Source organism: Rhinoderma darwinii, chromosome 1, assembly GCF_050947455.1.
Source record: "Rhinoderma darwinii isolate aRhiDar2 chromosome 1, aRhiDar2.hap1, whole genome shotgun sequence".
Lineage (NCBI taxonomy): Eukaryota > Metazoa > Chordata > Amphibia > Anura > Rhinodermatidae > Rhinoderma > Rhinoderma darwinii.
The window spans coordinates 142425955-142453612 of NC_134687.1; the positions used below are offsets into that span (position 1 = coordinate 142425955).

The 27658-nt window shown below is 38.9% G+C and overlaps 1 protein-coding gene across 1 annotated transcript in view; it reads left to right on the forward strand.

The window, feature by feature from the left end:
* Positions 1-27258, forward strand: part of SLC7A11 (solute carrier family 7 member 11) — a 262008-nt gene extending 234750 nt beyond the window's left edge. The window contains exon 12 of the mRNA XM_075860442.1: positions 23812-27258. Within this exon, the coding sequence (XP_075716557.1) occupies positions 23812-23876 (65 nt within the window). The 3' untranslated portion in view covers positions 23877-27258. The remainder of the gene's footprint in view (positions 1-23811) is intronic.
* The last annotated feature ends 400 nt before the right edge of the window (positions 27259-27658 follow it).

Genomic DNA, 27658 nt, shown 5'->3' on the forward strand with positions numbered 1-27658 from the left:
CATAACTGCCAGATGGCCAGTCCAGTCCTGTCCCCTCAAATCCAACCCATGAAGTGCTGGTCAGGGCTCCACTTATCTCCAGGGGACACAAAGAACTGAACAGGATAAAATTCAACCAGTCCTACCCTTGTTTCCCCCCGAAAACAGATATAAGGAAATAGTTGGGCTATCCTCATACATATCGGACTGTGTTCCAACCTAATTTGGCAAATATGCCTGATGTATATGTTCTTATAGCAAAAAAAAGTATATAAACATATACCGCAATATTCTCATTGGTCTTTCGGACACTGGATAGATTGGCCCTTTACAATTTTTGGCACCTCAATGTTGATACCTTTTTATTTTTAAACCGTATTTTTCTTCTAGATCTTTGACTGGTACTTCAGGTGGCAACTTAATAAGTACAATTTTACCAACTAGTTTGACTTTGTACAGTGCCCAAATGTAAAGGAAGTATTTGAAAGCAGCACTTTGCTCAGTTTGATCATCATGAATGCATTATTTACACATTATGAACATAATCATGTGCCCATTTGAGTTGATGCATTTTTACATATTAATTTTATATGAATATAATGCAGCGGAGAACTGAAGGAAGAAATTCTTGATGGTAGTTAATGGCTGGTGGCAGAATTCCAGAAAGAGTAATGTGAGGTAGCTGAAGATGGTAGTCAGGTAATGTAGTAGTAAAGTTTTCAATAAACAAAAGCCTTAAAGAACACCTGCTAGAACTCTTTCCTATATGAAATAAGCAAAGAGAAGTCCACAGGTCTTCTAGACAATGTTACTGTATATCATTTCATTTTATAAATTGCTGTATAGGGAAAGCCAGAGCTTTAAAATCGTTCCTGATGGGCACAATAAAAGAAATTCTGTGAAAAAGGATGCTGTTTTCTCAACTACTACTTTAGCTTACTCTGAAAAAACATCTGAAAAGTTAGGTATGCTTTAATGACTTAAAGAGGCTCTGTCACCAGATTTTGCAACCCCTATCTGCTATTGCAGCAGATCGGCGCTGCAATGTAGATTACAGTAACGTTTTTATTTTTAAAAAACGAGCATTTTTGGCCAAGTTATGACCATTTTTGTAATTATGCAAATGAGGCTTGCAAAAGTCCAAGTGGGTGTGTTTAAAAGTAAAAGTCCAAGTGGGCGTGTATTATGTGCGTACATCGGGGCGTTTTTAATACTTTTACTAGCTGGGCGCTCTGAAGAGAAGTATCATCCACTTCTCTTCAGAACGCCCAGCTTCTGGCAGTGCAGATCTGTGACGTCACTCACAGGTCCTGCATCGTGTCGGCCACATCGGCACCAGAGGCTTCAGTTGATTCTGCAGCAGCATCGGCGTTTGCAGGTTAGTCGATGTAGCTACTTACCTGCAAACGCTGATGCTGCTGCAGAATCAACTGTAGCCTCTGGTGCCGATACGATACAGGACCTGTGAGTGACGTCACAGATCTGCACTGCCAGAAGCTGGGCGTTCTGAAGAGAAGTGGATGATACTTCTCTTCAGAGCGCCCAGCTAGTAAAAGTAGTAAACACGCCCCGATGTACGCACATAATACACGCCCACTTGGACTTTTACTTTTAAACACACCCACTTGGACTTTTGCAAGCCTCATTTGCATAACTACAAAAATGGTCATAACTTGGCCAAAAATGCTCGTTTTTTAAAAATAAAAACGTTACTGTAATCTACATTGCAGCGTCTATCTGCTGCAATAGCAGATAGGGGTTGCAAAATCTGGTGACAGAGCCTCTTTAAATGGAATCTTAAAGAGAAAATGGCAAATGCCCTCAAATATTTTTTTTAAACAATATTGTAACAAGGAACCACACAAGGTGTGCACCACCAATAGAGTTTTTTGACACGTCTTTTAATGTGGAAACCGTGTCAGAAAATGCGCCAAAAAACGTCCGAAAATGCCTCCCATTGATTACAATGGGAGGCGGAAGCAGTTTTTTCCCGCAAGCGGAAAAAACGTCTCGCGGGAGAAAGAAGCGACATGCCCTATATTCGGCCGTTTACATCTCTGACCTCCCATTGACATCAATGGGAGGCAGAGAAAGCATATTTTGCTGCATTTTTACCATCGGCAAGCAATTTCCGCAGGCAAAAACCACCGCGAAAAATGCAGCGAAAAACGCGGCAAACGGCGTGCAGGCAGATCTAAATTTCTGCCTGCAAAAAACTGTGTGAACATACCGTTAATGATGTTATTAAAAAATCAACAGTAGGCATAAATCAGACAATTGCAGAGACCCCTATTTTTCTGCATCTAAAGGAGGCGTATAACCCTGGTTATATTCTATGCCCAACCTTGCTGTACTATAGTCATCTATTGTATCAGCTGATTTCTAGAATGGTTTCATTTGAAAAAGGTCTTGTCATGGTGACAACCCCTTAAAAAAACCAGAAAGGGGAACCCTTTGTGTGTTTGGATATGTCGAACAAACTCCTCCCAGGTTGCACCTTTTGGGATGGGCGCTCCAATGGGCTCCCTCTGCTTTGTCAGGTGGTATTCCAATATGGTAATTGAAGTATCAGCAGTGCACCGGGAGATCAATAAAGACAATAGAAATCTGTTGTCTCAATCAATATTCTCATTTATTATCAAGATACATAAGTTAATATATCCTCAGGGCGTTCCTTTTAGTCACGTTGTTACCTTGCATGGAACAACCAATTATAAAATTTTACACATAGACGGAAAATACGTCATAGGGACTTTCCCACTGAGGTCACATGATCTTTCTAACACCTGCAAATCCTGGCCTACAAGCAATAGAAATGTAGGAGGTTTTCATAAGTTTATGTGATGATTTCAAATATGTGTGTGAAATACTGAGATGAAGAGAATTAATTACAAATATGATGATTATTTCATGCCTAGGCGTTCTGCCAGACTTCTATCCACCAGATATATGAAGACCACATGAAGAACACAAAGAAATAACACATTTCTCTGTGACTCAAGCAGAACTATATAGAGGAAAGGTCATTACAAAATGGAGAATACTATCCTTGTAATCCGGCCTGCTTGATAATTCATAATGTAATTTAAGACAGAGAATATAAGCAAATTGACCATCCATCACAGATAAAATGCACTAAAAAGGGGTCGTGGCCACATCAGTTTTGTTAGAGTCATCCTAGCATGCATTTTCAATACAGTAAAAAAAAAAGATAGCTATTTGTGTGTTCCTCGATTTGCCTATCAATTAATTTCACTTCATTTCTACTAAGCAATCCTATTTAAAGGGAACCTGTCACCAGTAGAATTTACCTATTAAACCAGCAATACCTGGTGGAAGTGGGTGAAAAATAATTTTTATGTAACCCATAATTATCTTCTAAGTAGGATCTGTACCTTTACTATTCAGTTTTTTAGTGTTCCTGCGCTGTATGCTAATGAGCATAAAAGAGTCATATCTTCATTCCTCAAGCCTTTCTAAGTTAACCCCACCTCCTTATTTATGATTGACAGCTCAACACATCGATGTCCTCTTCTGGTGCGTGTGCACAATGGGACACAATAGCGGCACATGCGCAGTAACTTGATTTGAGGCCCGGACGAAGCAGCAAAGGGTGTCGGACCATACATGATGGGCGCATGCGCGCTATCTTAGATGAGATTTGGGAATTCAGGACGGGCAAATTTTCGGCGGTGGGCGGGCATAAGAGGAGGAACGAACGAACGAACGAACGAACGAACGAACAAACTAACAAACTAACTAACGAACAAGACTACCGGAATATTACCATAAAAGGTGCAAAATGTTTGCTGACTAGTAGTTACGGTCGGAGTAGGAGTTTATTAGAGGGGATAACGGCAATGAACTTTCGACAGCAGCGGCCAGCGAGGGGTGAGGAGAGTTCAATAGATGAAATATTGGTGACAGGTTCCCTTTAAGACAATGGAGGCTAAAATAGGGATCCATCTTCAAGCCCCCACTGTCCTAAATGGGGCAAATGTGATTTTGAAATTGTTGGCAAATTAGACAGTTTGCACATTTTTAGGGGGTTCCTCATCTTTTTTGAGAGATTTCAGCTATCTCAAGCAAACTCCTTTTATGAGTTGGGTGAAAGCTTTCAAAGATAAGATGAGGCTTGTAAGGAAGCGTGCAGTATCAGAAGAGGACACAGCCTTAGGCTACATTCACACGAGCGTATCAGATTCACGCACGTGAAAAACGCACGTGAATCTGGTCCATATGCATCAGTGTTCTTTGTGAGGGCATGTGTTTATTCACGCACTCGCAAAGCGCATCTTTTTTTTACATTTTTTTATTTTCTAATTGAATTGATGCGTAAATCACGCTCAGCACACGTGAAAAATGCATCAACATAGGACATGCAGTGAGTTATACGCAACGGACACACGCTGCGTGAAAAACTCCTGCATGTGTGAACGGCCCCATCGAAAATCAATGGGTCCGTGTGTTGCGCGTGATTTCCCTACGCAGCACGCGGACGTTATTCATGTTCGTCTGAATGAGCCCTTCGTATGACCACTGCATTGTTTACAACCACTGAATTGTTTTCTCCTGATACGATAAGTCCTTACGTTTTTTTTTATCACATCGCTAGAGATGAAATGAGAATTTGAGAATATATATTTCCTACAATATGAGTTTTTTTCCCATGGAAAATCATTTGTACTGTGAGTGTCTTACCTTTTCCCATACTGTTTGTACAAACAATAATACACTAAACTCTACGATCATAGTTCTTGCTGCTTTGGATTGACCTTATGAACTAGATGATGCCATTTTAAATGGGTTGTAATGGCCGCCACTCCCCGCCACTGCCATATCCCTACTAGGTCCTGGCGTTTTCTGGGTTCTGGTCTGTGCCGTTCCTTTTCCCCGATCTCCGCTTCTGGCAGTCTCCCACGTCGCCAACACTCATCTGCTGCTCTTGCTCCTAGTGCACGCACGCGCTAATGCTCTCTGCCTTAAAGTGCCAGTGCGCACTAAATTATTCAACCACATTTCCCTGGGTATAAAGGGTCCTCCCTTTCCTGTACACCTTGCCTGAGCAATTAGGTTCTAGAGAATTCCTGTGATCATTTTTGGGATTTCCTATGATTAACCTATGCCTGTACTTTTTTGCTATTCTTGCCTGCTGCCTGCCCTGACCTTTTGCTAGATCAACTGTGAGTGCCCGTTTGCTGCCTGCCCTGATCTTTGCTATTCCTGATCCCGCTTACTCTCTATTGTATTGATACTATGCCTGTATATGTTGGAAGTCACCAAGGAAGACTACTTTGGGGGTAGCGACCTGGTGTTCCGTTGCAGCGAATACCAGATCCCTGTATAGGAGTTAAAGGGTGAAGACCAGAGGTCCCTTTAGACTCCGCTCCCCGGTTTAGCCTTGGTAACAAAGTGGGTTCACACCATCCTGTGCTGACCCTGTGACATTCTCTCTATCCACGGGCCTCGTGACATGGCCTACAACAGAGTGCATATTCTATCATAGTTTTTACTTGTACATTTTATTATAAAAGGTTTACTGACCTATAGGGGCCACATAACATTAGTAACTATTTGGCATGTAATACAACAGTTTGTCTATACTTTACTTTATATTCACTAACAATGGATATGTACATAACATAGGTTTTACAGCGCTTGATAGTTCCAGAATCCTTTTCTCAGACAAAAACACCAGCTTGCAAATTTAGTTCTTAGCGTAGAAAGAACTGTAATAATATTTGACTTAGCATGTCTCCGAGTAGCACATTTAGGGAAAAGTTTTGCTCCATATCTTAAATCTGCTGTAATTTCATTGCCATAAACATCATCATAAAGTATCATTAGATATGATTTTAACAACCACTGCAGTCCAAAGTAACGCTGGCACCGGCGATTAACTATAATTAAAACTCATCTAATTAAAATATGTTTTTCTAGCAAGCTGTTCGTTTTATACAGGTCAGAATGCTTTTGAACCCTCCAGCAAGGGAGGATGGGGCACCTTAAAAGAACAGCTTGCATCTTTTAGCACACGTATTAGCTAAATACTTTTTCCTAGCTGTTTAATACACACAAAGTCACAGCCAAAATCTGTAGTGTTCCTCAATTCTGTAGCACATAACATTATGTTCTTCTTATGACTCAGAATTCAATTCCAGCAAACACTCTTCATGTAGAGGATGACTTAATGTATGCAGAGGAAACACTTTGTACCTTGTGTATATGCTGCATTATGTACTTATCTATACGTGTACTTCTTAAGTGCAGCTCATAGTCTCGGTTGCTCTTGAAATGCTTGTTCACACAGATATAATAACACTGTGGGTTCTGCATCGAAATAGAAGCAAAATATGACCGCAGTTCAATGACAGAACAGGAGAAGCCTGAGTGAGAAGAAGAGCTGTTGCCATTAACGTAGCCCAATTGTTAAGTAGGGATAACAAATCCTTTTCTGTCTCCCTGCTTCTTATATGATGTCTACATTAGCATATTGGGGCAGATTTATTAGAACGGTCTTAAATTTAGATAAAACTAGACCTGGTAGGCAGAAGATGCGCCAAATTTATCTCAGTGGCACTCGCTTTGTGATCGATTTGGCGCATCTTGCTACACACTTTAGACACTTTTCTTTACGCCTCCGAATAGCTGGCTTACTCTTCTCCAGTATTGTTTGCCAAAATAGTGGCCCACGCCTTTAATAAATCTGGCATATGTTAGGATTCCACTTAGCCATGCCACCTTTTTTAGATACTTGAATGTGTGCTTATGAGGTCACACGACAGGATGTCCATGTGAAGATTTAGCTTTTTCAATTTAGATTTTTTTGATGCCACCATGACAATTCCAGAGCAAGCAGAATATCTACAGTATTGTAAGTATGGGCATCAAGAAAAGGAGAGAAAAAAAAGTAGATATCAGGAAACACTCTATATATTTAGTTTTTTTTTGTTTAAATAAAATATAAAACTCCAATAAAGGCCTGTAGTATTAGGATATCTCCTGTCCATGTGCCCTACTAGGGCATTTGGACATCATAGAGGGGTGTCCTCTATGAGGAGAGCCATTATAAACTGCTCTGCAGGACTCAGCATACACTATACGGTCATTCATTTGAATCATGTAATACAACTTTTCTCCTGCAGTGGCCACTGCAGGAAAAATCTGCAGCTGAATACAGCTTCCCAGGCAATAGCTAATCGTCTGGGTTTCAGCTGCCAGACCTATAGCATCAGCTGATCGTCTTCTCAGTTATAAAAAAGGTTGCCCAGATAGGACAACCCCTTTAATATATTTTTAAGCACTAAATTATAGCATATCTGTATAAAGAAATATACATGTAAGCCTTTTACACTAAACCTATTAAAAAGATATCCATCTTTAATTATGAATAATGCTCATATGAATGTAAATAAGCATTAAAAGTCATTCCCTCATGTAGGTTCTACTTGGATTTACCTATTATTTTCAGTTACAGACAGAATTCATTGCTTTAGATAGTAAAATCCCAGTATAATAGAACTAATCTTTTTGAATCAGAAGTCTTTCTATTTTCTTTGCAATGTCCTGCTCAGTAATTCCAGGCTCCTCGTGTCTCTGGCCATATTTCTTTCATTGATTTTTCTTTTTTGCATTGTATGTGGTTAATCCTCACCTTCTAACGATGCAAATCGTGGCACTATCTGACTTAAAATGTAATTTCCTGCAGGAGTGCCCTGATCAGCACTACTGGAGTTTAAAAATAATAACATGCTCTATCACGCTGTCACTTCTGTGCCTAATACCCTGATTCTTTTATCCACTTGTATCAGAATATTAAAATAATTGTAGTGCAGATATCTCTGGAGGATCAAGGAAAGTATGCAATGCCGTACTTTATGGGTATGTTCACACGGCGGGGGTCCGTAACGGCTGAAATTACGGGGATGTTTCAGCCTGAAAACATCCCCGTAATTTCAGCCGTACCGGCATGTGCAGGCGCTTGAACGCCGCGTCAATTACGGCCGTAATTAGCGCTGCTATTCATTGGAGTCAATGAATAGCGGCTCCAATTACGGCCAAAGAAGTGACAGGTCACTTCTTCTACGCGGGCGTCTATTTACGCGCCGTCATTTGACAGCGGCGCGTAAATATACGCCTCGTGTGAACAGACAAACGTCTGCCCATTGCTTTCAATGGGCAGATGTTTGTCAGCGCTATTGAGGCGCTATTTTCGGGCGTAATTCGGGGCAAAAACGCCCGATTTACGTCCGTAAATAGGCCGTGTGAACATACCCTATCTCTGTTCACCTGTCTTAGTAAACATTCCATCACGTACATACAATCACATGAAATAGTTTTTCTGTTATTGACCTTCATCAATATGAACTATAAACATGCTATTATCTCTTTGGGCATGACCACACATGGCGGAATTCCTCCGCAACTGTCCGCATCAATGCCGCACATAATCCGGGTTGCGGATTACGGCTGCGGATCTGCACAAAATGTGCAGAAAATTGATGCGGACTAGCTGCTGCGGACTGCGGGAAAAGTGCTTCCCTTCTCCCTATCAGTGCAGGATAGAGAGAAGGGACAGCACTTTCCCTAGTGATAGTAAAAGAAATTCATACTTACCGCCCGTTGTCTTTATGACGCGTCCCTCCTTCGGCATCCAGCCCGACCTCCCTGGATGACGCGCCAGTCCATGTGACCGCTGCAGCCTGTGCTTGGCCTGTGATTGGCTGCAGCCGTCACTTACACTGAAACGTCATCCTGGGAGGCCGGACTGGAGACAGAAACAGGGAGTTCTCGGTAAGTACGAACTTCATTTTTTTTTACAGATACATGTATATTGGGATCGGTAGTCACTGTCCCGGGTGCAGAAACAGTTACTGCCGATCGCTTAACTCTTTCAGCACCCTGGACAGTGACTATTTACTGACGTCTCCTAGCAACGCTCCCGTCATTACGGGAGCCCCATTGACTTCCTCAGTCTGGCTGTAGACCTAGAAATACATAGGTCCAGCCAGAATGAAGAAATGTCAAGTAAAAAAAGCAAGACGCATCCGCAGCACACATGACATGTGCATGACAGCTGCGGACTTCATTGCGGAACTTTGAATCTCCATTGAAGTCAATGGAGAAATTCCGCCATGAGTCCGCCACTGCTCCGCAACAGACAGAGCATGCTGCGGACACCAAATTCCGCTCCGCAGCCTATGCTCCGCAGCGGAATTGTACGCATCGTGTAAACGAACACTGCTAAATTAAAGTGAAAGTCAATGTAGAAACGGCTCCGCTGCGGATTAACGCTGCGGAGTGTCCGCAGCGGAATTTAAGTGCAATTCCGCCATGTGTGAACCCGCCCTTTCTGTTTTTCCGTTATATGATCTTCAAAATTATTCAGGCATGCTGTCAATTCAGATATATACATATATATACAGTTAGGTCCAGAATTATTTGGACAGTGACACACGTTTTGGCATTTTAGCTGTTTACCAAAACATATAGAATACTTTTAACATCAGCTACTTGCTGGGGGTCTCATAAAATGGGTTGTCTTTGTCTGTAATGAAGAACTCCTTTAAGCTCTTGATCGCATACTGTATATAAGATGAAATAATGAATATACAGTTTTAAACCAATTTTTTACAAATTGACTGTTTAAAGACAGCAGGGTGGATTTATGGGAATTCTAGATGACTATTCTATTGTTAAGAGGTCCATACACATAAGTAGAATTGTTTTACAGATAATACTGTATGTCTTATGTTTAAGAATTAAATAAAGCAACTTTTAACAGGTTGCTATGGTTTTTAATAGACTGGCATGTTAATGAATTGTAAGCTGCTTTACTCGCAGAACTAAAATTTCCATAAGTCTCTTATAGCAATTATTGTTGAAATATCTGTACATCACAGTCTATAGTTCTGTTTATCAAAATGATGCATAAATTGGTGCATTGGTGCAGTTTGTTAAATGCTGATGCTGGGAATCATCACAGTCGCTAATACCATATTCCAAATCACCTGCCTAAACTACTGAACAAATGCTGCAGGTTTTTAGTTGGCCTTAAATGTACCTGGATTATGGAGCTAGATGGTTTTCTGTTTCAAACCCGATAAATCTCTGCTTTTATCCAACTGCAAACTTGAGCTTTGTACCACTAGATGGCAGTGTTAAATCAGATTTATTTTACTTTTATTTGACAAGAAAAGACTTGTTTTTAAAGGCACTTAAAGCATTTTATCTGACACAAATACTCAATGTGTGAATTTCAGGAAACATATAACTGTTTAATTTATTTATTAGATAAACATAGGATTGCTCGAAACATCTTTATTTGTCTTTCATAGTACAGCATATCAGATATTTGATTTCTCAGGAAATCTATCTGTCTATCTGTCTGTCTCTCTCTCTTTCTCTGTGTCTGTCTCTATCTATCTATCTATCTATCTATCTATCTATCTATCTATCTATCTATCTATCTATCTATCTATCTATCTAAAAAAATGAATTGACAATGTGGATACAAGTCATTTAGTTTCTTAGCAAATCCCCTCTGCCAGCCATTTTTAATCTGTCAAAATGTCTTCCTGTCTCTGAAAACATCTTTATTTTGCCTGAGAATTTTAAATTACAGCTGTCAAAATCTGTTGGGAATACCAGAAAAATAAGAGTGACAAAATGCCTTCATAACTAGTGCAAAACTTTATCTATCTATCTATCTATCTATCTATCTATCTATCTATCTATCTATCTATCTATCTATCTATCTATCTATCTATCTATCTATCTATCTATTTATCTATCTATCTATCTAATCCAAAAAATAGGCAGCACTCCGTTCAGGTAAAGGTGAAAAAGAGGGTACTTTATTGTCCCATAAACAGTAGCAACGTTTCAGCTCCTTCCACTGGAGCCTTTCTCAAGCAATAAACATGTGAATGGTATGGTGCATAAATACTAGTGTCAATTAACAATCAATTAAATATTAATAAGATCAAAATATATAAGAATATTCCATAAAAAAACAATTTTAAGAAAACGACACACATCATAATATAGGGTATAAACAAATCATGTGTAAATAAGATGGATACTAAACAATACAAAACCTACAGGCAGCAATATCTCTAAAGTATCCAATATCCAATAATAACAAACATCTGTGCAGTGCAAGCGTGCGTAATATAAATAATTAAAACAGTTAAAACCGAGATCACCTGATGGATTGTCCTCATCACGGCGCCGCCATTGTATATGTAGTACAAAAAACGTCCCAAGAAGTGATATGCACTTCTTTTTGGCGGGCGTCCTTTTCCGTGCCGTTTTTGGAAAATGGTCGCGTAAAAAAACGCCCTGTCGGAACAGAACGCCGTCTTTCCCATTGAAACCAGTGGGCAGATGTTTGGAGGCGTTCTGCTTCCCATTTTTCAAACGTTTTTCTGGACGTTTTCGGCCCGAAAAATGGCTGAAAACACTGCGTTTGAACATACCCTTAGAATGATGAAAGTGAAGTGAATGACTTTTCAGTTGACAGGTTCACACGGCGTGTATTTGACATGTTTTTTTTTGCGTTTTTTAAATGCCTCTCCTGCTAAATGTCTTTATCCCTCCATCCTGCTGACAGTCTCCTCCAGGATCACCACCCAATACTGCTAACAGTCTCCTCCAGCATCCCCACCCAATCTTGCTGACAGTCTCCTCCATCATCACCACCCAATCTTGCTGACAGTCTCCTCCAGCGTCGCCATACAATCTTGTTAATAGTCTCCTCCATCATCACCACCCAATCTTGCTGACAGTCTCCTCCAGCGTCACCATACAATCTTGCTGACAGTCTCCTCCATCATCACCACCCAATCTAGCTGACAGTCTCCTCCAGCATCACCATACAATCCTGCTTACAGTCTTCTCCAGCATCACCACCCAATACTGCTGACAGTCTCCTCCAGCGTCACCATACAATCTTGCTGACAGTCTCCTCCAGCATCACCACTCAATACTGCTGACAGTCTCCTCCAGTCACCATAAGATTGGGTGGTGATGATGGAGGAGACTGTTACCAAGATTGCATGGTGACGCTGGAGGAGACTGTCAGCAAGATTGGGTGGTGATTATGGAGGAGACTATCAGCAAGATTGTATGGTGATGCTGGAAAAGACTGTCCGCTAGATTGGGTGGGGACGCATCAGCATACAATCTTGCTGACAGTCTCCTCCGCAGTAGAGGAGACTGTCATACCATTCTGTGATACCTCACCTCCTCACCCGATCACAGTCCGCACACCGTCCACACTGAAAATAAATCTAGCGACAGGACCCCCTCCTGTCGCTAGATTTATTTTCAGTGTGGACTGCCTACCTGCATACAATATACTAGACTGAAGAAAGTCACTATCCACCAAAATGTATCCCAAGCATATAATGAACAGTTAAGACATACATTTATATTAAAAAAAACAAAAAATGCCTTAACAAAAAGTATACACAAAAGTATTTCTGAAATAGAAAAATATATAAATATTTATTGTCCCATTAAGGGAAATACCCCCCTCTAAAAAACATACAGTTAAAAAAAGTTTATGTAATTAAACAATGATATAAAGTATATCACCAGGGACCAGGAATCTAGAATCTGGTCTCCCTGGGTACACCATGGGATTAGTGCATAACAACCCCCTCTCTTTCTCTCTCTCACAGACCCCAACTCTCATGACCCCCGGAGCCCCCCCGACGCCCCCCCCCCCCGGCGGGCCTCCCCCAATGGGTCCCCCCATGCTTGGGGGGAGCATGAGGGGACCCATTGGGGGAGGCCCGCCGGGGGGGGGCGTCGGGGGAGACACCGGGGGTCATGAGAGTGGGGGTCTGTGAGAGAGAGAAAGAGAGGGGGTTGTTATGCACTAATCCCATGGTGTACCCAGGGAGACCAGATTCTAGATTCCTGGTCCCTGGTGATATACTTTATATCATTGTTTAATTCCATAAACTTTTTTTAACTGTATGTTTTTTAGAGGGGGGTATTTCCCTTAATGGGACAATAAATATTTATATATTTTTCTATTTCAGAAATACTTTTGTGTATACTTTTTGTTAAGGCATTTTTTGGTTTTTTTAAGATAAATGTATGTCTTAACTGTTCATTATATGCTTGGGATACATTTTGGTGGATAGTGACTTTCTTCAGTCTAGTATGTTGTATGCAGGTAGGCAGTGACTTTCATCAGTCTAGTATGTTTTATGCGTGTAGGCAGTGATTTCCTTCAGCTTTAAATGTTTACCCAGATAGGCAGTGACTTTTTCAGTCTAGTATATTGTATGCAGGTAGGCAGTGACTTTTTCAGTCTAGTATGTTGTATGCAGGTAGGCAGTGACTTTTTCAGTCTAGTATATTGTATGCAGGTAGGCAGTGACTTTTTCAGTCTAGTATGTTGTATGCAGGTAGGCAGTGACATTCTTCAGTCTAGTATATTGTATGCAGGTAGGCAGTGACATTCTTCAGTCTAGTATATTGTATGCAGGTAGGCAATGACTTTCTTCAGTCTAGTATGTTCTATGAAGGTAGGCAGTGATTTCCTTCAGCTTTATATGTTTTATGCAGGTAGGCAGTGACTTTCTTCAGTCCAATACGATGTATGCAGGTAGGCAGTGACATTCTTCAGTCTAGTATGTTGTATGCAGGTAGGCAGTGACATTCTTCAGTCTAGTATGTTGTATGCAGGTAGGCAGTGACATTCTTCAGTCTAGTATGTTGTATGCAGGTAGGCAGTGACATTCTTCAGTCTAGTATATTGTATGCAGGTAGGCAGTGACATTCTTCAGTCTAGTATGTTGTATGCAGGTAGGCAGTGACATTCTTCAGTCTAGTATGTTGTATGCAGGTAGGCAGTGACATTCTTCAGTCTAGTATGTTGTATGCAGGTAGGCAGTGACATTCTTCAGTCTAGTATGTTGTATGCAGGTAGGCAGTGACATTCTTCAGTCTAGTATGTTGTATGCAGGTAGGCAGTGACTTTCTTCAGTCTAGTATGTTGTATGCAGGTAGGCAGTGACTTTCTTCAGTCTAGTATATTGTATGCAGGTAGGCAGTGACTTTCTTCAGTCTAGTATGTTGTATGCAGGTAGGCAGTGACTTTCTTCAGTCTAGTATATTGTATGCAGGTAGGCAGTGACTTTCTTCAGTCTAGTATATTGTATGCAGGTAGGCAGTGACATTCTTCAGTCTAGTATATTGTATGCAGGTAGGCAGTGACTTTCTTCAGTCTAGTATATTGTATGCAGGTAGGCAGTGACTTTCTTCAGTCTAGTATGTTGTATGCAGGTAGGCAGTGACATTCTTCAGTCTAGTATGTTGTATGCAGGTAGGCAGTGACATTCTTCAGTCTAGTATATTGTATGCAGGTAGGCAGTGACTTTCTTCAGTCTAGTATATTGTATGCAGGTAGGCAGTGACTTTCTTCAGTCTAGTATATTGTATGCAGGTAGGCAGTGACTTTCTTCAGTCTAGTATATTGTATGCAAGTAGGCAGTGACTTTCTTCAGTCTAGTATATTGTATGCAGGTAGGCAGTGACTTTCTTCAGTCTAGTATATTGTATGCAGGTAGGCAGTGACTTTCTTCAGTCTAGTATATTGTATGCAGGTAGGCAGTGACTTTCTTCAGTCTAGTATATTGTATGCAGGTAGGCAGTGACTTTCTTCAGTCTAGTATATTGTATGCAGGTAGGCAGTGACTTTCTTCAGTCTAGTATATTGTATGCAGGTAGGCAGTGACTTTCTTCAGTCTAGTATGTTTTATGCAGGTAGGCAGTGACTTTCTTCAGTCTAGTATATTTTATGCAGGTAGGCAGTGACTTTCTTCAGTCTAGTATATTGTATGCAGGTAGGCAGTGACTTTCTTCAGTCTAGTATATTGTATGCAGGTAGGCAGTGACTTTCTTCAGTCTAGTATGTTTTATGCAGGTAGGCAGTGACTTTCTTCAGTCTAGTATATTTTATGCAGGTAGGCAGTGACTTTCTTCAGTCTAGTATATTGTATGCAGGTAGGCAGTGACTTTCTTCAGTCTAGTATATTTTATGCAGGTAGGCAGTGACTTTCTTCAGTCTAGTATATTTTATGCAGGTAGGCAGTGACATTCTTCAGTCTAGTATGGTTTATGCAGGTAGGCAGTGACTTTCTTCAGTCTAGTATATTGTATGCAGGTAGGCAGTGACTTTCTTCAGTCTAGTATATTTTATGCAGGTAGGCAGTGACTTTCTTCAGTCTAGTATATTTTATGCAGTTAGGCAGTGACTTTCTTCAGTCTAGTATATTGTATGCAGGTAGGCAGTGACTTTCTTCAGTCTAGTATATTGTATGCAGGTAGGCAGTGACATTCTTCAGTCTAGTATATTTTATGCAGGTAGGCAGTGACATTCTTCAGTCTAGTATATTGTATGCATGTAGGCAGTGACTTTCTTCAGTCTAGTATATTGTATGCAGGTAGGCAGTGACTTTCTTCAGTCTAGTATGTTTTATGCAGGTAGGCAGTGACTTTCTTCAGTCTAGTATATTTTATGCAGGTAGGCAGTGACTTTCTTCAGTCTAGTATATTGTATGCAGGTAGGCAGTGACTTTCTTCAGTCTAGTATATTGTATGCATGTAGGCAGTGACATTCTTCAGTCTAGTATGTTGTATGCAGGTAGGCAGTGACTTTCTTCAGTCTAGTATATTGTATGCAGGTAGGCAGTGACTTTCTTCAGTCTAGTATGTTTTATGCAGGTAGGCAGTGACTTTCTTCAGTCTAGTATATTTTATGCAGGTAGGCAGTGACTTTCTTCAGTCTAGTATATTGTATGCAGGTAGGCAGTGACTTTCTTCAGTCTAGTATATTGTATGCAAGTAGGCAGTGACTTTCTTCAGTCTAGTATATTGTATGCAGGTAGGCAGTGACTTTCTTCAGTCTAGTATATTGTATGCAGGTAGGCAGTGACTTTCTTCAGTCTAGTATATTGTATGCAGGTAGGCAGTGACTTTCTTCAGTCTAGTATATTGTATGCAGGTAGGCAGTGACTTTCTTCAGTCTAGTATGTTTTATGCAGGTAGGCAGTGACTTTCTTCAGTCTAGTATATTTTATGCAGGTAGGCAGTGACTTTCTTCAGTCTAGTATATTGTATGCAGGTAGGCAGTGACTTTCTTCAGTCTAGTATATTGTATGCAGGTAGGCAGTGACTTTCTTCAGTCTAGTATGTTTTATGCAGGTAGGCAGTGACTTTCTTCAGTCTAGTATATTTTATGCAGGTAGGCAGTGACTTTCTTCAGTCTAGTATATTGTATGCAGGTAGGCAGTGACTTTCTTCAGTCTAGTATATTTTATGCAGGTAGGCAGTGACTTTCTTCAGTCTAGTATATTTTATGCAGGTAGGCAGTGACATTCTTCAGTCTAGTATGGTTTATGCAGGTAGGCAGTGACTTTCTTCAGTCTAGTATATTGTATGCAGGTAGGCAGTGACTTTCTTCAGTCTAGTATATTTTATGCAGGTAGGCAGTGACTTTCTTCAGTCTAGTATATTTTATGCAGTTAGGCAGTGACTTTCTTCAGTCTAGTATATTGTATGCAGGTAGGCAGTGACTTTCTTCAGTCTAGTATATTGTATGCAGGTAGGCAGTGACATTCTTCAGTCTAGTATATTTTATGCAGGTAGGCAGTGACATTCTTCAGTCTAGTATATTGTATGCATGTAGGCAGTGACTTTCTTCAGTCTAGTATATTGTATGCAGGTAGGCAGTGACTTTCTTCAGTCTAGTATGTTTTATGCAGGTAGGCAGTGACTTTCTTCAGTCTAGTATATTTTATGCAGGTAGGCAGTGACTTTCTTCAGTCTAGTATATTGTATGCAGGTAGGCAGTGACTTTCTTCAGTCTAGTATATTGTATGCATGTAGGCAGTGACATTCTTCAGTCTAGTATGTTGTATGCAGGTAGGCAGTGACTTTCTTCAGTCTAGTATATTGTATGCAGGTAGGCAGTGACTTTCTTCAGTCTAGTATGTTTTATGCAGGTAGGCAGTGACTTTCTTCAGTCTAGTATATTTTATGCAGGTAGGCAGTGACTTTCTTCAGTCTAGTATATTGTATGCAGGTAGGCAGTGACTTTCTTCAGTCTAGTATATTGTATGCAGGTAGGCAGTGACTTTCTTCAGTCTAGTATGTTTTATGCAGGTAGGCAGTGACTTTCTTCAGTCTAGTATATTTTATGCAGGTAGGCAGTGACTTTCTTCAGTCTAGTATATTGTATGCAGGTAGGCAGTGACTTTCTTCAGTCTAGTATATTTTATGCAGGTAGGCAGTGACTTTCTTCAGTCTAGTATATTTTATGCAGGTAGGCAGTGACATTCTTCAGTCTAGTATGGTTTATGCAGGTAGGCAGTGACTTTCTTCAGTCTAGTATATTGTATGCAGGTAGGCAGTGACTTTCTTCAGTCTAGTATATTTTATGCAGGTAGGCAGTGACTTTCTTCAGTCTAGTATATTTTATGCAGTTAGGCAGTGACTTTCTTCAGTCTAGTATATTGTATGCAGGTAGGCAGTGACTTTCTTCAGTCTAGTATATTGTATGCAGGTAGGCAGTGACATTCTTCAGTCTAGTATATTTTATGCAGGTAGGCAGTGACATTCTTCAGTCTAGTATATTGTATGCATGTAGGCAGTGACTTTCTTCAGTCTAGTATATTGTATGCAGGTAGGCAGTGACTTTCTTCAGTCTAGTATGTTTTATGCAGGTAGGCAGTGACTTTCTTCAGTCTAGTATATTTTATGCAGGTAGGCAGTGACTTTCTTCAGTCTAGTATATTGTATGCAGGTAGGCAGTGACTTTCTTCAGTCTAGTATGTTGTATGCAGGTAGGCAGTGACTTTCAACAGTCTAGTATGTTGTATGCAGGTAGGCAATAATTGTAAGAATAAGGGAAAAGCAACTATACAACATATACACGTATGGGACAGGATGGTTATGTAAATGGTGGCCCAAAGCAATGCTTATTAATGAATGCAATTGTATGGCTGTTCTCATTTATGTTCCTTTGTGTTCTTCCCTAAGTTTAACTTTGCACTACCAATATAAGTTTCAAGTCAAGCACAAGAACACATTTTAAAATGCCGTTGTGATCAATATCACATTAGATTACTGTATTTTATGACACTACAACTTTCTGAAAATGTTATTATTCTCTAGAACATGTTTGCGATGCAGCTGTTGTTGAGGGTTTATTTTTCAATAAATTTCAAGTACTTAAGTACAGTTTACCATCTCCTCCAAAGTAATAAAGTATGTTCTAAGGAAAACAGTATCTATAGCGCATTATAGTTTTCCTCCGAAGCAATGAATGAAAAAGGCTCTTTACTGCAGTGTCGAGTTCACTTAAGTTGATACTCTTAAGGTCTAGAGGACAATACATTCACTCTATTGCAGTATTCTGGCATTCTTGCCGTCATTCGGAAACTAATTGAACCAAACAGAACTGTGATAAATGTGCAGTTCTAATTGATGCAGTGCACTGTCTTTCCCATCATAGACAAAAGTGTGAACCAGATTCATTAGTATAGTCTACTGTATTGCATAACGATCAATTGATGGCTTCATTTACATCATTCTCAGCCACAAGACGTTACCATTTACTTCATTCACTGTGTCAATAATTAATTATAATCTATACTAAAATCACATGTAAAGAAGTATTCTACCTATTGTATATTTTATACAAATTAATTCATATAGCATCATTTGAAATACATCCCCTGCCCCTTATGGTAAGATGTCATGTTAATTGCGTCTCCTAATGTTAATTAGAACTGTTATGTCAAGTAACTGTAAAGTTACATGTTATATCTCCATACAAGAAATATTCACATATAGCTTTAACTCAGATTAATAAGCAAAATGCAATTACATCAGTTTGATAGTTTCAGTATTTAATGACTGAGAGGAGTCGTGCTGATGAGTGGGTTGCATTGTCTTTGTTATAAATATTGTATTACACTTTACAATAAGGAAACTATAATTGATCGTATGAGTAGACTGAATATTTTGATGAGATATATCTTATACTGTACTTATAGACACCTATTCAACTACACCCTTACCTTTTAAAGCTACTTGGAAATAAAGTAGATCTCTCTAAAGCATAGTCTTAATAGGTTTTGCCCCCACCTCTACAGGTTCATTATGAACACAACCTAACCCTAACTGTTGTTACTCTCCAAGGTCCTATGCAATGATTATATATATATATATATATATATATATATATATATATATATATATATACAAAGTCCAGCAGAGCACCAGCAGCGTGTGGGTGCAAGCTCAGAGGGACAGACCAAGTCCCAGATACACAGAAATCCAAAAAATGAGCAGCAACTCCAATATAAAGGGTGAAAAAAGTGGGTACTTTATTGCCCGTGCAACGTTTCAGCTCCGTTCACTGGAGCCTTTCTCAAGCTTGAGAAAGGCTCCAGTGAACGGAGCTGAAACGTTGCACGGGCAATAAAGTACCCACTTTTTTCACCCTTCATTTTGGAGTTGCTGCTCATTTTTTGGATATATATAAATATATATATATATATATATATATATATATATATAGTTATATCTCTATATATATATATATATATATATATATACTGTATATATATATATATTTAGATATATATATATGTATATATGTAGACATATGGATAGTTATAGATATAGATATTGATGTGTATATATATATATATATATATATATATATATATATATATAATATTGATATAATGCAATTTATTTTATTTTTATTTATTTGACATGTTTACTCATTTATGATCAACAATGGTACATGCACGTAATAGTGGGAGGGGGCTTATATGGCACAGGCTCACAGGCTGAGCTCACTCCATACGCTGCGGGTGTCAGCTGTATATTATAGCTGATACCCTGCTCTAACCCCCGGGATCGGTGATAACTCTGATCTTGCTTTTAACCACTTAAATGTTGTGGTCAATAGCGACCGCAGAATCTAAGGCATTAGAAAGAGGGGGGCAGGCCCTCCGACAACCCATCGGCCATGACATGATTACAAGGTTCCGCTGGTTGTCATGGCAGCCTGGAGGGCTAATGAATGCCCACAGGTCTGCCATTGTTCTGCTTCTATTAAGCCCTGTCAGAGGCAGTATATTGTGCAAGCGATCCAATGATCGCTAGTTCAAGTTCCTAGCGGGACTAATAAAAAAACTAAAATACAGTTAAAAAAATATACAAACAAAAACAAATATTAACCCCTTCCCAACATTTGACATATCCATACGCCAAAGTCGGGTTGGGGAAGTATGAAACGGACTCACATAGTGAACCCGCTCCATATGATGCCGTTGTCGGCTGTATGTTACAGCCGACACTTCAGAGTAACGATCCTGCTAGTTTAACATGTTAAATGCTGCGGTCAATAGAGACCGCAGCATTTAAATCGTTAGAAAGATGGGGGCGACCCCCTCTAACAGCTCATCGTGCCCCCCGCAATGCAATCGCTGGGGGTGGGGGTGATGGTTGCTATGGCTGCCTAGGGGCCTAATGAAAGCCCCCAGGTCCGCCATTTTTGTGATCCTATTAAGTGCTGCCTCCAGCAGGGCTTAATAGATGCCTGTCAGAATCACGATATACTGCAATACATTAGTATTGCAGTATATCGTGCAAGCGATCTAATGATCGCTGGTTGAATTCCCATATGGGGACTAATAAAAAAAGTTAAAATTAGTAAAATAAAGTAATTTTTTTATGTAAAAAACAAAAATTAAGAGTTAAAAAAAAACATTTTCCCCCTAGAGCATAGTAAAAAAATAAATAAAATAAACATAATTGATATCGCCACATCCATAAAAACTACAGCTTGTCCCGCAAAAAACAAGCCCTCACACCGTTTAAGCGTTGGGAAAAAAAAGTTATGGATCTCAGTATATGACGACACAAACTTTTTTAAACAGTTAGATTTTTCTTTGTAAAAGTAGTAAATATATATATATATATATATATATATATATATATATATATATATATATATATATATATATTATCAATATAATCCTAATCACCCACAGAATAAAGTTAACATGTTGTTTTTACGGAACGGTGAACATCTAAGAAGTAAAAAAAAAAAAACAATGGCGCAATCACAATTTTATTCCCCATTCCACCCCACAAAGAAATTGTTCCAGTTTCCTGGTACATAACATAGTACAATAAAAAAATTAAAAGATGCTGTGAAAAACTACAACTCGTGCTGGCAGTAAAACAAGCCCTTATAAGCCTCAATGTCAATGGAAAAAATAAAAAAGTTATGGCTCTTGGAAAGCGAGTAGGGAAAGACAAGAATTAGAAAAACAAAAAAATGGCCTGGTCATTAAACGGTTAATGAATTACACCCCTTCTCAACCCCATACATGCTATCTTCAGACCCAGAATAATTCCATTGATTTTATAGAGGAAGCGACATTGTCTTTTATGTAACACAGTTCTTCAGGAATTGATAACTCATAGACCGCTATGCTCCAGGTGTTCATACTTCATACATTTGTCAAATGGATTGGGTTAAGGCTGTACTCCTAAAAGAAACTGAGCTTGGTCAGCTTTAGGGCATTTTTAATTTATCAACTTAAATTATTTTCTTCCCAAACACCTCCTTACCTCCTTACATATAATCTAAATCTATAAGTTCCTTCATTTCTTCCCATACATGAAAGAAGAGAGTCATGGAGCAACAGCAATCTCAGGACCTCAACTTAAAATTGTATTCTAAAGTAAAACAATGTTATACAATGAATCATGACTTTAATGTTGTATGATAGCTAATAACTTAAAGAGGCTCTGTCACCAGATTATAAATGCCCTATCTCCTACATAATCTGATTGGCGCTGTAATGTAGATAACAATAGTGGTTTATTTTGAAAAACAATCATTTTTGAGCAAATTATGAGCAATTTTAGATTTAGTTTCTTAAAGACCAACTGGGCGTGTTTTTACCTTTGACCAAGTGGGTGTTGTAAAGAAGTGTATGAGGCCGACCAATCAGTGACCAATCAGCCTCATACACTTCTCATTGTTCCAGCCCAGCATGATCCACAGCACAGTGAGATTGTGCAGTGAAAGAAGCTGGGCTGGAACAATGAGAAGTGTATGAGGCTGATTGGTCTCTGATTGGTCAGCCTCATACACTTCTTTACAACACCCACTTGGTCAAAGGTAAAAACACGCCCAGTTGGTCTTTAAGAAACTAAATCTCAAAAATTATCGTTTTTCAAAATAAACACCACTGTTGTTATCTACATTTCAGCACTGATCAGATTATGTAGGAAATGGGGCATTTATAATCTGGTGACAGAGCCTCTTTAAGCGTTCTGATCCATAACTTCACACAAATATAAAGCTCCACCATGCCACTGGTCTCAACTTCCACGTTTTATGACGTAGAAGAGTTGCAAACGGCATAAAAGTCGCAAATTGCGGGAAAAATAACAACTTTTAAGCCTTTCCGCTGCTCAAGCCTCTTTTCTAAAAAGTAGGGGGAGCTTAGTGGAGTGGGTGGGGCCACCCACAGCCTGACACATTTAATAAAATTTACGCCATTTATAGCAGAAATTTTACTCTGCGGCCACGGGCATCTGAAGGCGCGACTAATTTATTTTGTCTTTTAATAAATTTGTTGCATATTAAACCCACTTACTCCAGTTTTAATAAATTCTCCCCAATGTGTTTGCAGCATGCTATATTTGTACTTCTATGGTTGATCTTATATCTACCGTCTTGGGGGAAAGCAGGGGTGCAGGTCACATACATCAATTATCTTCATGTCAGCTAAATTTGTCAAACAGATACGATTCCGAGACTGGAAATTGTTTGAAGTTGACTACAAAGTGGTTTAAAAGAACCGTACTAAGTGTCTATTTTCGAAAGTAGGAATTTCTAGCAGTCTTTCAAAATGTATTACAATGAAGATGTGGGACTGGAGAGCAGTGGGGTGCATGGTCCGGTCATCCTAGGATTGGGTATGAGTTTCTTCTGATTCTCTAACCTCTATGTAAGATGCCATGTAAAATAAAAATGCATTATAAAATCCGGTGCCGTGACAAAATGATGACAAATAGCATGGTGTATTACTCATTTACAATTTCACACTTTGATATAGGTGCTTTATATATTTATTCAGATATACTATGACCCTATCAGTATCATATAGTCTGCGAAACCACTTATACAATAGAAAGTTGGAAAAAATAGCTCCTATACATTATAGAGCCAATAGTATTCGGGATAATGATGTCTTTTTTGCTTTCTTTCTGTTTTTTTTTTTGTTAACTTTTACTTTTTAATTCTGCATGTGTCATTGACTTACAATAAGTTCTTTACTTTTATGCGGAACCATGATTATAACTGCAGTTTATCCATAGCTTTTAGAAAAATCTATGCGTCCTTTGCTTCTTATGTATAAGCATTTATCATTATGCTAATGTTCTAATCTAATGTCTAGGGCTTTAAGTCTAATACATGATTTTTTTTATTTTTTTTTTAAACCTCCTCTTAGCATCAATCTTTGATTTTTCTATTTCATTTGTAGTCATTTGCAGTGAAACCATTGATTTGACCTTCCATGTTATTGGGATAAAGCATGCTGGGGATGTTGAATGTCACAGAGAGAAGCCATGTAAAATAAAAATGCATTATGTATATTGTGTTATGACAGGTAAAAGCTTTACCAGATGATGAATACTGATGTATAAATCCTCAGAGAAACTCCTCCTTCACTATCCTCTACTTACCAATATTATTTTCTTCTTTTACAGATAGGGTCACCACAGTGCTGCAGATACTTCTGGAAGTTGTGCCAGCTGAAGAGAATGTTTCCTGAAGAAAGAACATGCTGGAAGACGTCACGAGTCGTTCCATGAGTTGTTTTCACAGTGCCCTCATATTAAGTAGAATGTGATGGTCACTGCTTCTATATTGTGTAATGTTTTAGTTTATCATTAAGGACGACTGAGCTGCTATTTTATTTATTCCACTGTATTTTTGGTTTAAATTATTAAAATCTACAAATAGACATTAACATATTCCATAAGGGTAGCATCAATTTTCACATTTTTCATGTTCTCTGCCAATTAATATTTCTCCCCTTTCTGCAGACATGATAAGAACATATGGTTGTATTATGTTTTCAGCTCAAGGGAAGTGATACTGTGCACCTGTCACCTGGAAATGACATCCTTCACTTGTCAATGATTTCGTTATGGAATTTCTAAAAAAAAAAAAAACGTGATAACTTTTTAGCATTTTAACTCATTGCAGAAATTATGACCTACAGATGTAGCAGAGCTCAGTTATGTTAATGTATACAGTTGATAACAGTTGAGTAACAAATTCAGTTCTTCTACATCTGTATATAGTCCGTAGACTCCTATATTCACAACATTTTATAATTTAACCTGTAAGTTGTTTTTTTACTGGATGGCACAAGATTGTATTGAATTGGAATCATAAAAAACAAGCTGGACAAGTCTGTATTGTTATATTAAACTCCATTTATATTTATATGCAATGGACCAGCAGGAGGTGCTAATTCCTTGCATTCTTTTAAAATATCAGACTCTTTAGGCAACTGGTAGAGATAAGCGAATTTCCCGAAAATAGTTGTAGGGCCGAATTTGACGAATCAGCTGTCCAATTTGATTTGGTCCGAATAAATTTGTTGCAAATCACAAGTGCCCCAATTGCCCTTTCTGATGTCTTTTACGACTGTATTCGAGTTGGATACAGTCCTAGAAGACATCAGAAAGTCAAACAGGGCAATCGGGGCACTTGCAAGTCCACCCCTAACCCCTAAAGTAAAAAAAAAATGTTACTCACCTCCCTTGGTCTACCGTAGCGACATATCCCTGTCGGCTTCCTGAGATTAGATCGTTCTGTCCTATGTGTTCGCTGCTGCCCTGCGCCCCTGGTGGTCTCCTGAGATGATATAGTTTTGTCCTATGTGTTTGCTGCTGCCATGCGTCCCTGGTGGTCTCCTGAGATTATATAGTTTTGTCCTATGTGTTTGCTGCGGCCATGCGTCCCTGGCGGTCTCCTGGGATGACATCGTTTTGTCCCATGAGACCTATACAGCCTGTATTTGGCTGCAGCGGTCACATGGGACAAAACAACATAATTTCAGTAGGCAGCAGGGATGCGTTGCTAACAGAGACCCCCACAAGTTTCAAATTTCGTTAAATTCAAAACTTTTGGGAAATCTGATTCGTTTTGAATGGATTTGCTCATTTCTAGTATCTGGTTATCGAGAGTTTTGCCTAAAGTAAGTCTCCACCCTTTATCAGCATGTCATTTATAGGTCCAAAATTCTGATTAATCTCCTAATATATAATTACGGCAGTGGTCAGGGCTTTGTGTTTCTGATATAGAGCTCCAAATCCACCGCATAGACTTTGATTTAAAAGATAACATGCTGGCTACCTGTAGTCACTGCTAGAGGGAGCATGGGAGCATTCCGCATACTGTGTCATTATTGTGTTGAATGTATAACACTGTGCAGTTAGCTCCTAAGCCCCCCTAGTGGTGGACGTAAGCAGCCAGCAAGTTATCTTTTAAATCATTGTATATGCAGGGTAAAATAATGAAAAAACAAAACGGTGTTCGAAAATAGATTTTCACTTTAAGTATTAGATGCTACATTGGTTGCAATTTATACACATGATATGTAAAATGGGAACTGAACTTTTTTACAATATTATTCATTACCACATGAATAATACATATTTAAAGAAACATGCACAATCATATTTTAATATTAACACTAATATTTTTTGTTCTATATACCTATTTACTTGTTTTTTTACTCCATCGTCTTTTTACTGTATAGGCTTTATACCATTATTTCAGTTTACATTTTATTGCTAGAATCCAAACCATAATTTTGTTGATAAATTTCTAAAAGGAGCAAATTAAATAATGTTATTGCTTTTTAAAGTGAAGCTATGCTTCTAAATATTGTACTATGGCTGCAAAGCACTCTTTTATAGTAATGTGATGTTCACTATCAGTCTCAGCATGTCCTGTACTGCCCAGTGGGCTGGGCATGAACAGGGCATAAGGATCAGCTAATGAATGCTCTCTTTTTTAGTCTTCCTTGCTGGCATCAGCAAGAACTCAGTAGTTGCCTTAAAAGGACACTTCTCTGAAACATATTTACTGTTTTTAAACTATTTTGAAACATATTTACTGTTTTTTAAACTATTTGTAGCTCACATGCAACACATTGTACTGAATTTTGTTTATGCTGTAATTAAAAAAGTCCAATTAAATTTTCGGATTGAAAGCAAGTTGCATGGTGTACCACTGCAGGGTCCCTCCACGATCAGCTGGTCCCTATGTGAAAAATGAAACATCATACAGTGAACATTGAAATTAATACGTGTTTATTTATTTAAATGACTGCTGACCATCTTCTACAATAGAAAGCTGTACTGCCACTGACTAATTAAAGGACCAACCTCTATTTCCTCAAAATGCAAAAGTGGAGCTTTAGGGCACGTTCAGACGTGGCCGAATTTTTCCGCTGCCAATATTGGTGCAGATTTTGGGCAATTACGCAACGAATCTGCACCAACATTTGCATATTTGACAGGTAATTCAGACGTTGCAGAAAAACACAGCGGACTTGCCACAGATTTCAGTTTTTGCATTGCAAAGGCTGAAATCCGCAGTGAAATTACGCTTCTTCTCCGCAACAGACAGTGCATGCTGCGGACTGAAAATTACGCACTGCAGCCTATGGTCCGCAGAGGAGTTTTCTGCAACGTCTGCACGAAGATAACTAAGAAGGTGTGGAAACCAATGGGCAAACTGTCTGCTAAGGATTTCCACTGCGGACTGTCCGCAGCGGAATTCCACAGCAATTCGGCCACGTCTGAATATGCCCTTATAAAAAGTTTTACCAACTATATTCCAGTGCCATCTGGCGGATGTTCATGCTTTCAGTGATCAGATTTCTCTAACCTTTCTGTCCATGTAAATAATTGACAATATAACAATTCTACAATAGACAAGTTTTTACTTTTTGTAAACAGACTGCAAACATTTTGTAATATATTCTACGGTAGTAGTTTGTAATCATACATGTTAATAGAATATCATCCACTGTATTTTCTCACATTGAGAACTGCTGTTCCTATGGAAAAAAAAAATATGGTTCTTTAAAAAGTATTTACCCAGAACAACAATAAATATTCTATTATCACAAAGGGATTGTCTATCATTCTACAATGCATTTATGTTTTATGTGGATTTCTGATTTCGTGCTATAGCTAATGTCAGAAATTGGTGGTTTCTGCCTCAAAATAATAAAATATCCTTTTTATTTTGTAAAAAATACAAATAAAAATTGTATGCCGGAATTTCACAGTTCTATTTAACTGGATGAAGGAAAGGGAAATAGGAATTTTCTATATTTTACAAATTGTGCAAAACTCTTATGTGCACCATCATAGCAACAAAAAAAAAATTGATTTTCAAACCTCATTTAACCGGAATTTCAAAGGTAACTGCAGGCAATCCCAATATCCTATCCCCCTCCCCCATCACATTCAAAGACGTTGAGACCTGGTGAGTTTTTTGCAGGGTCTTAGCACTGAGGGACCTTTC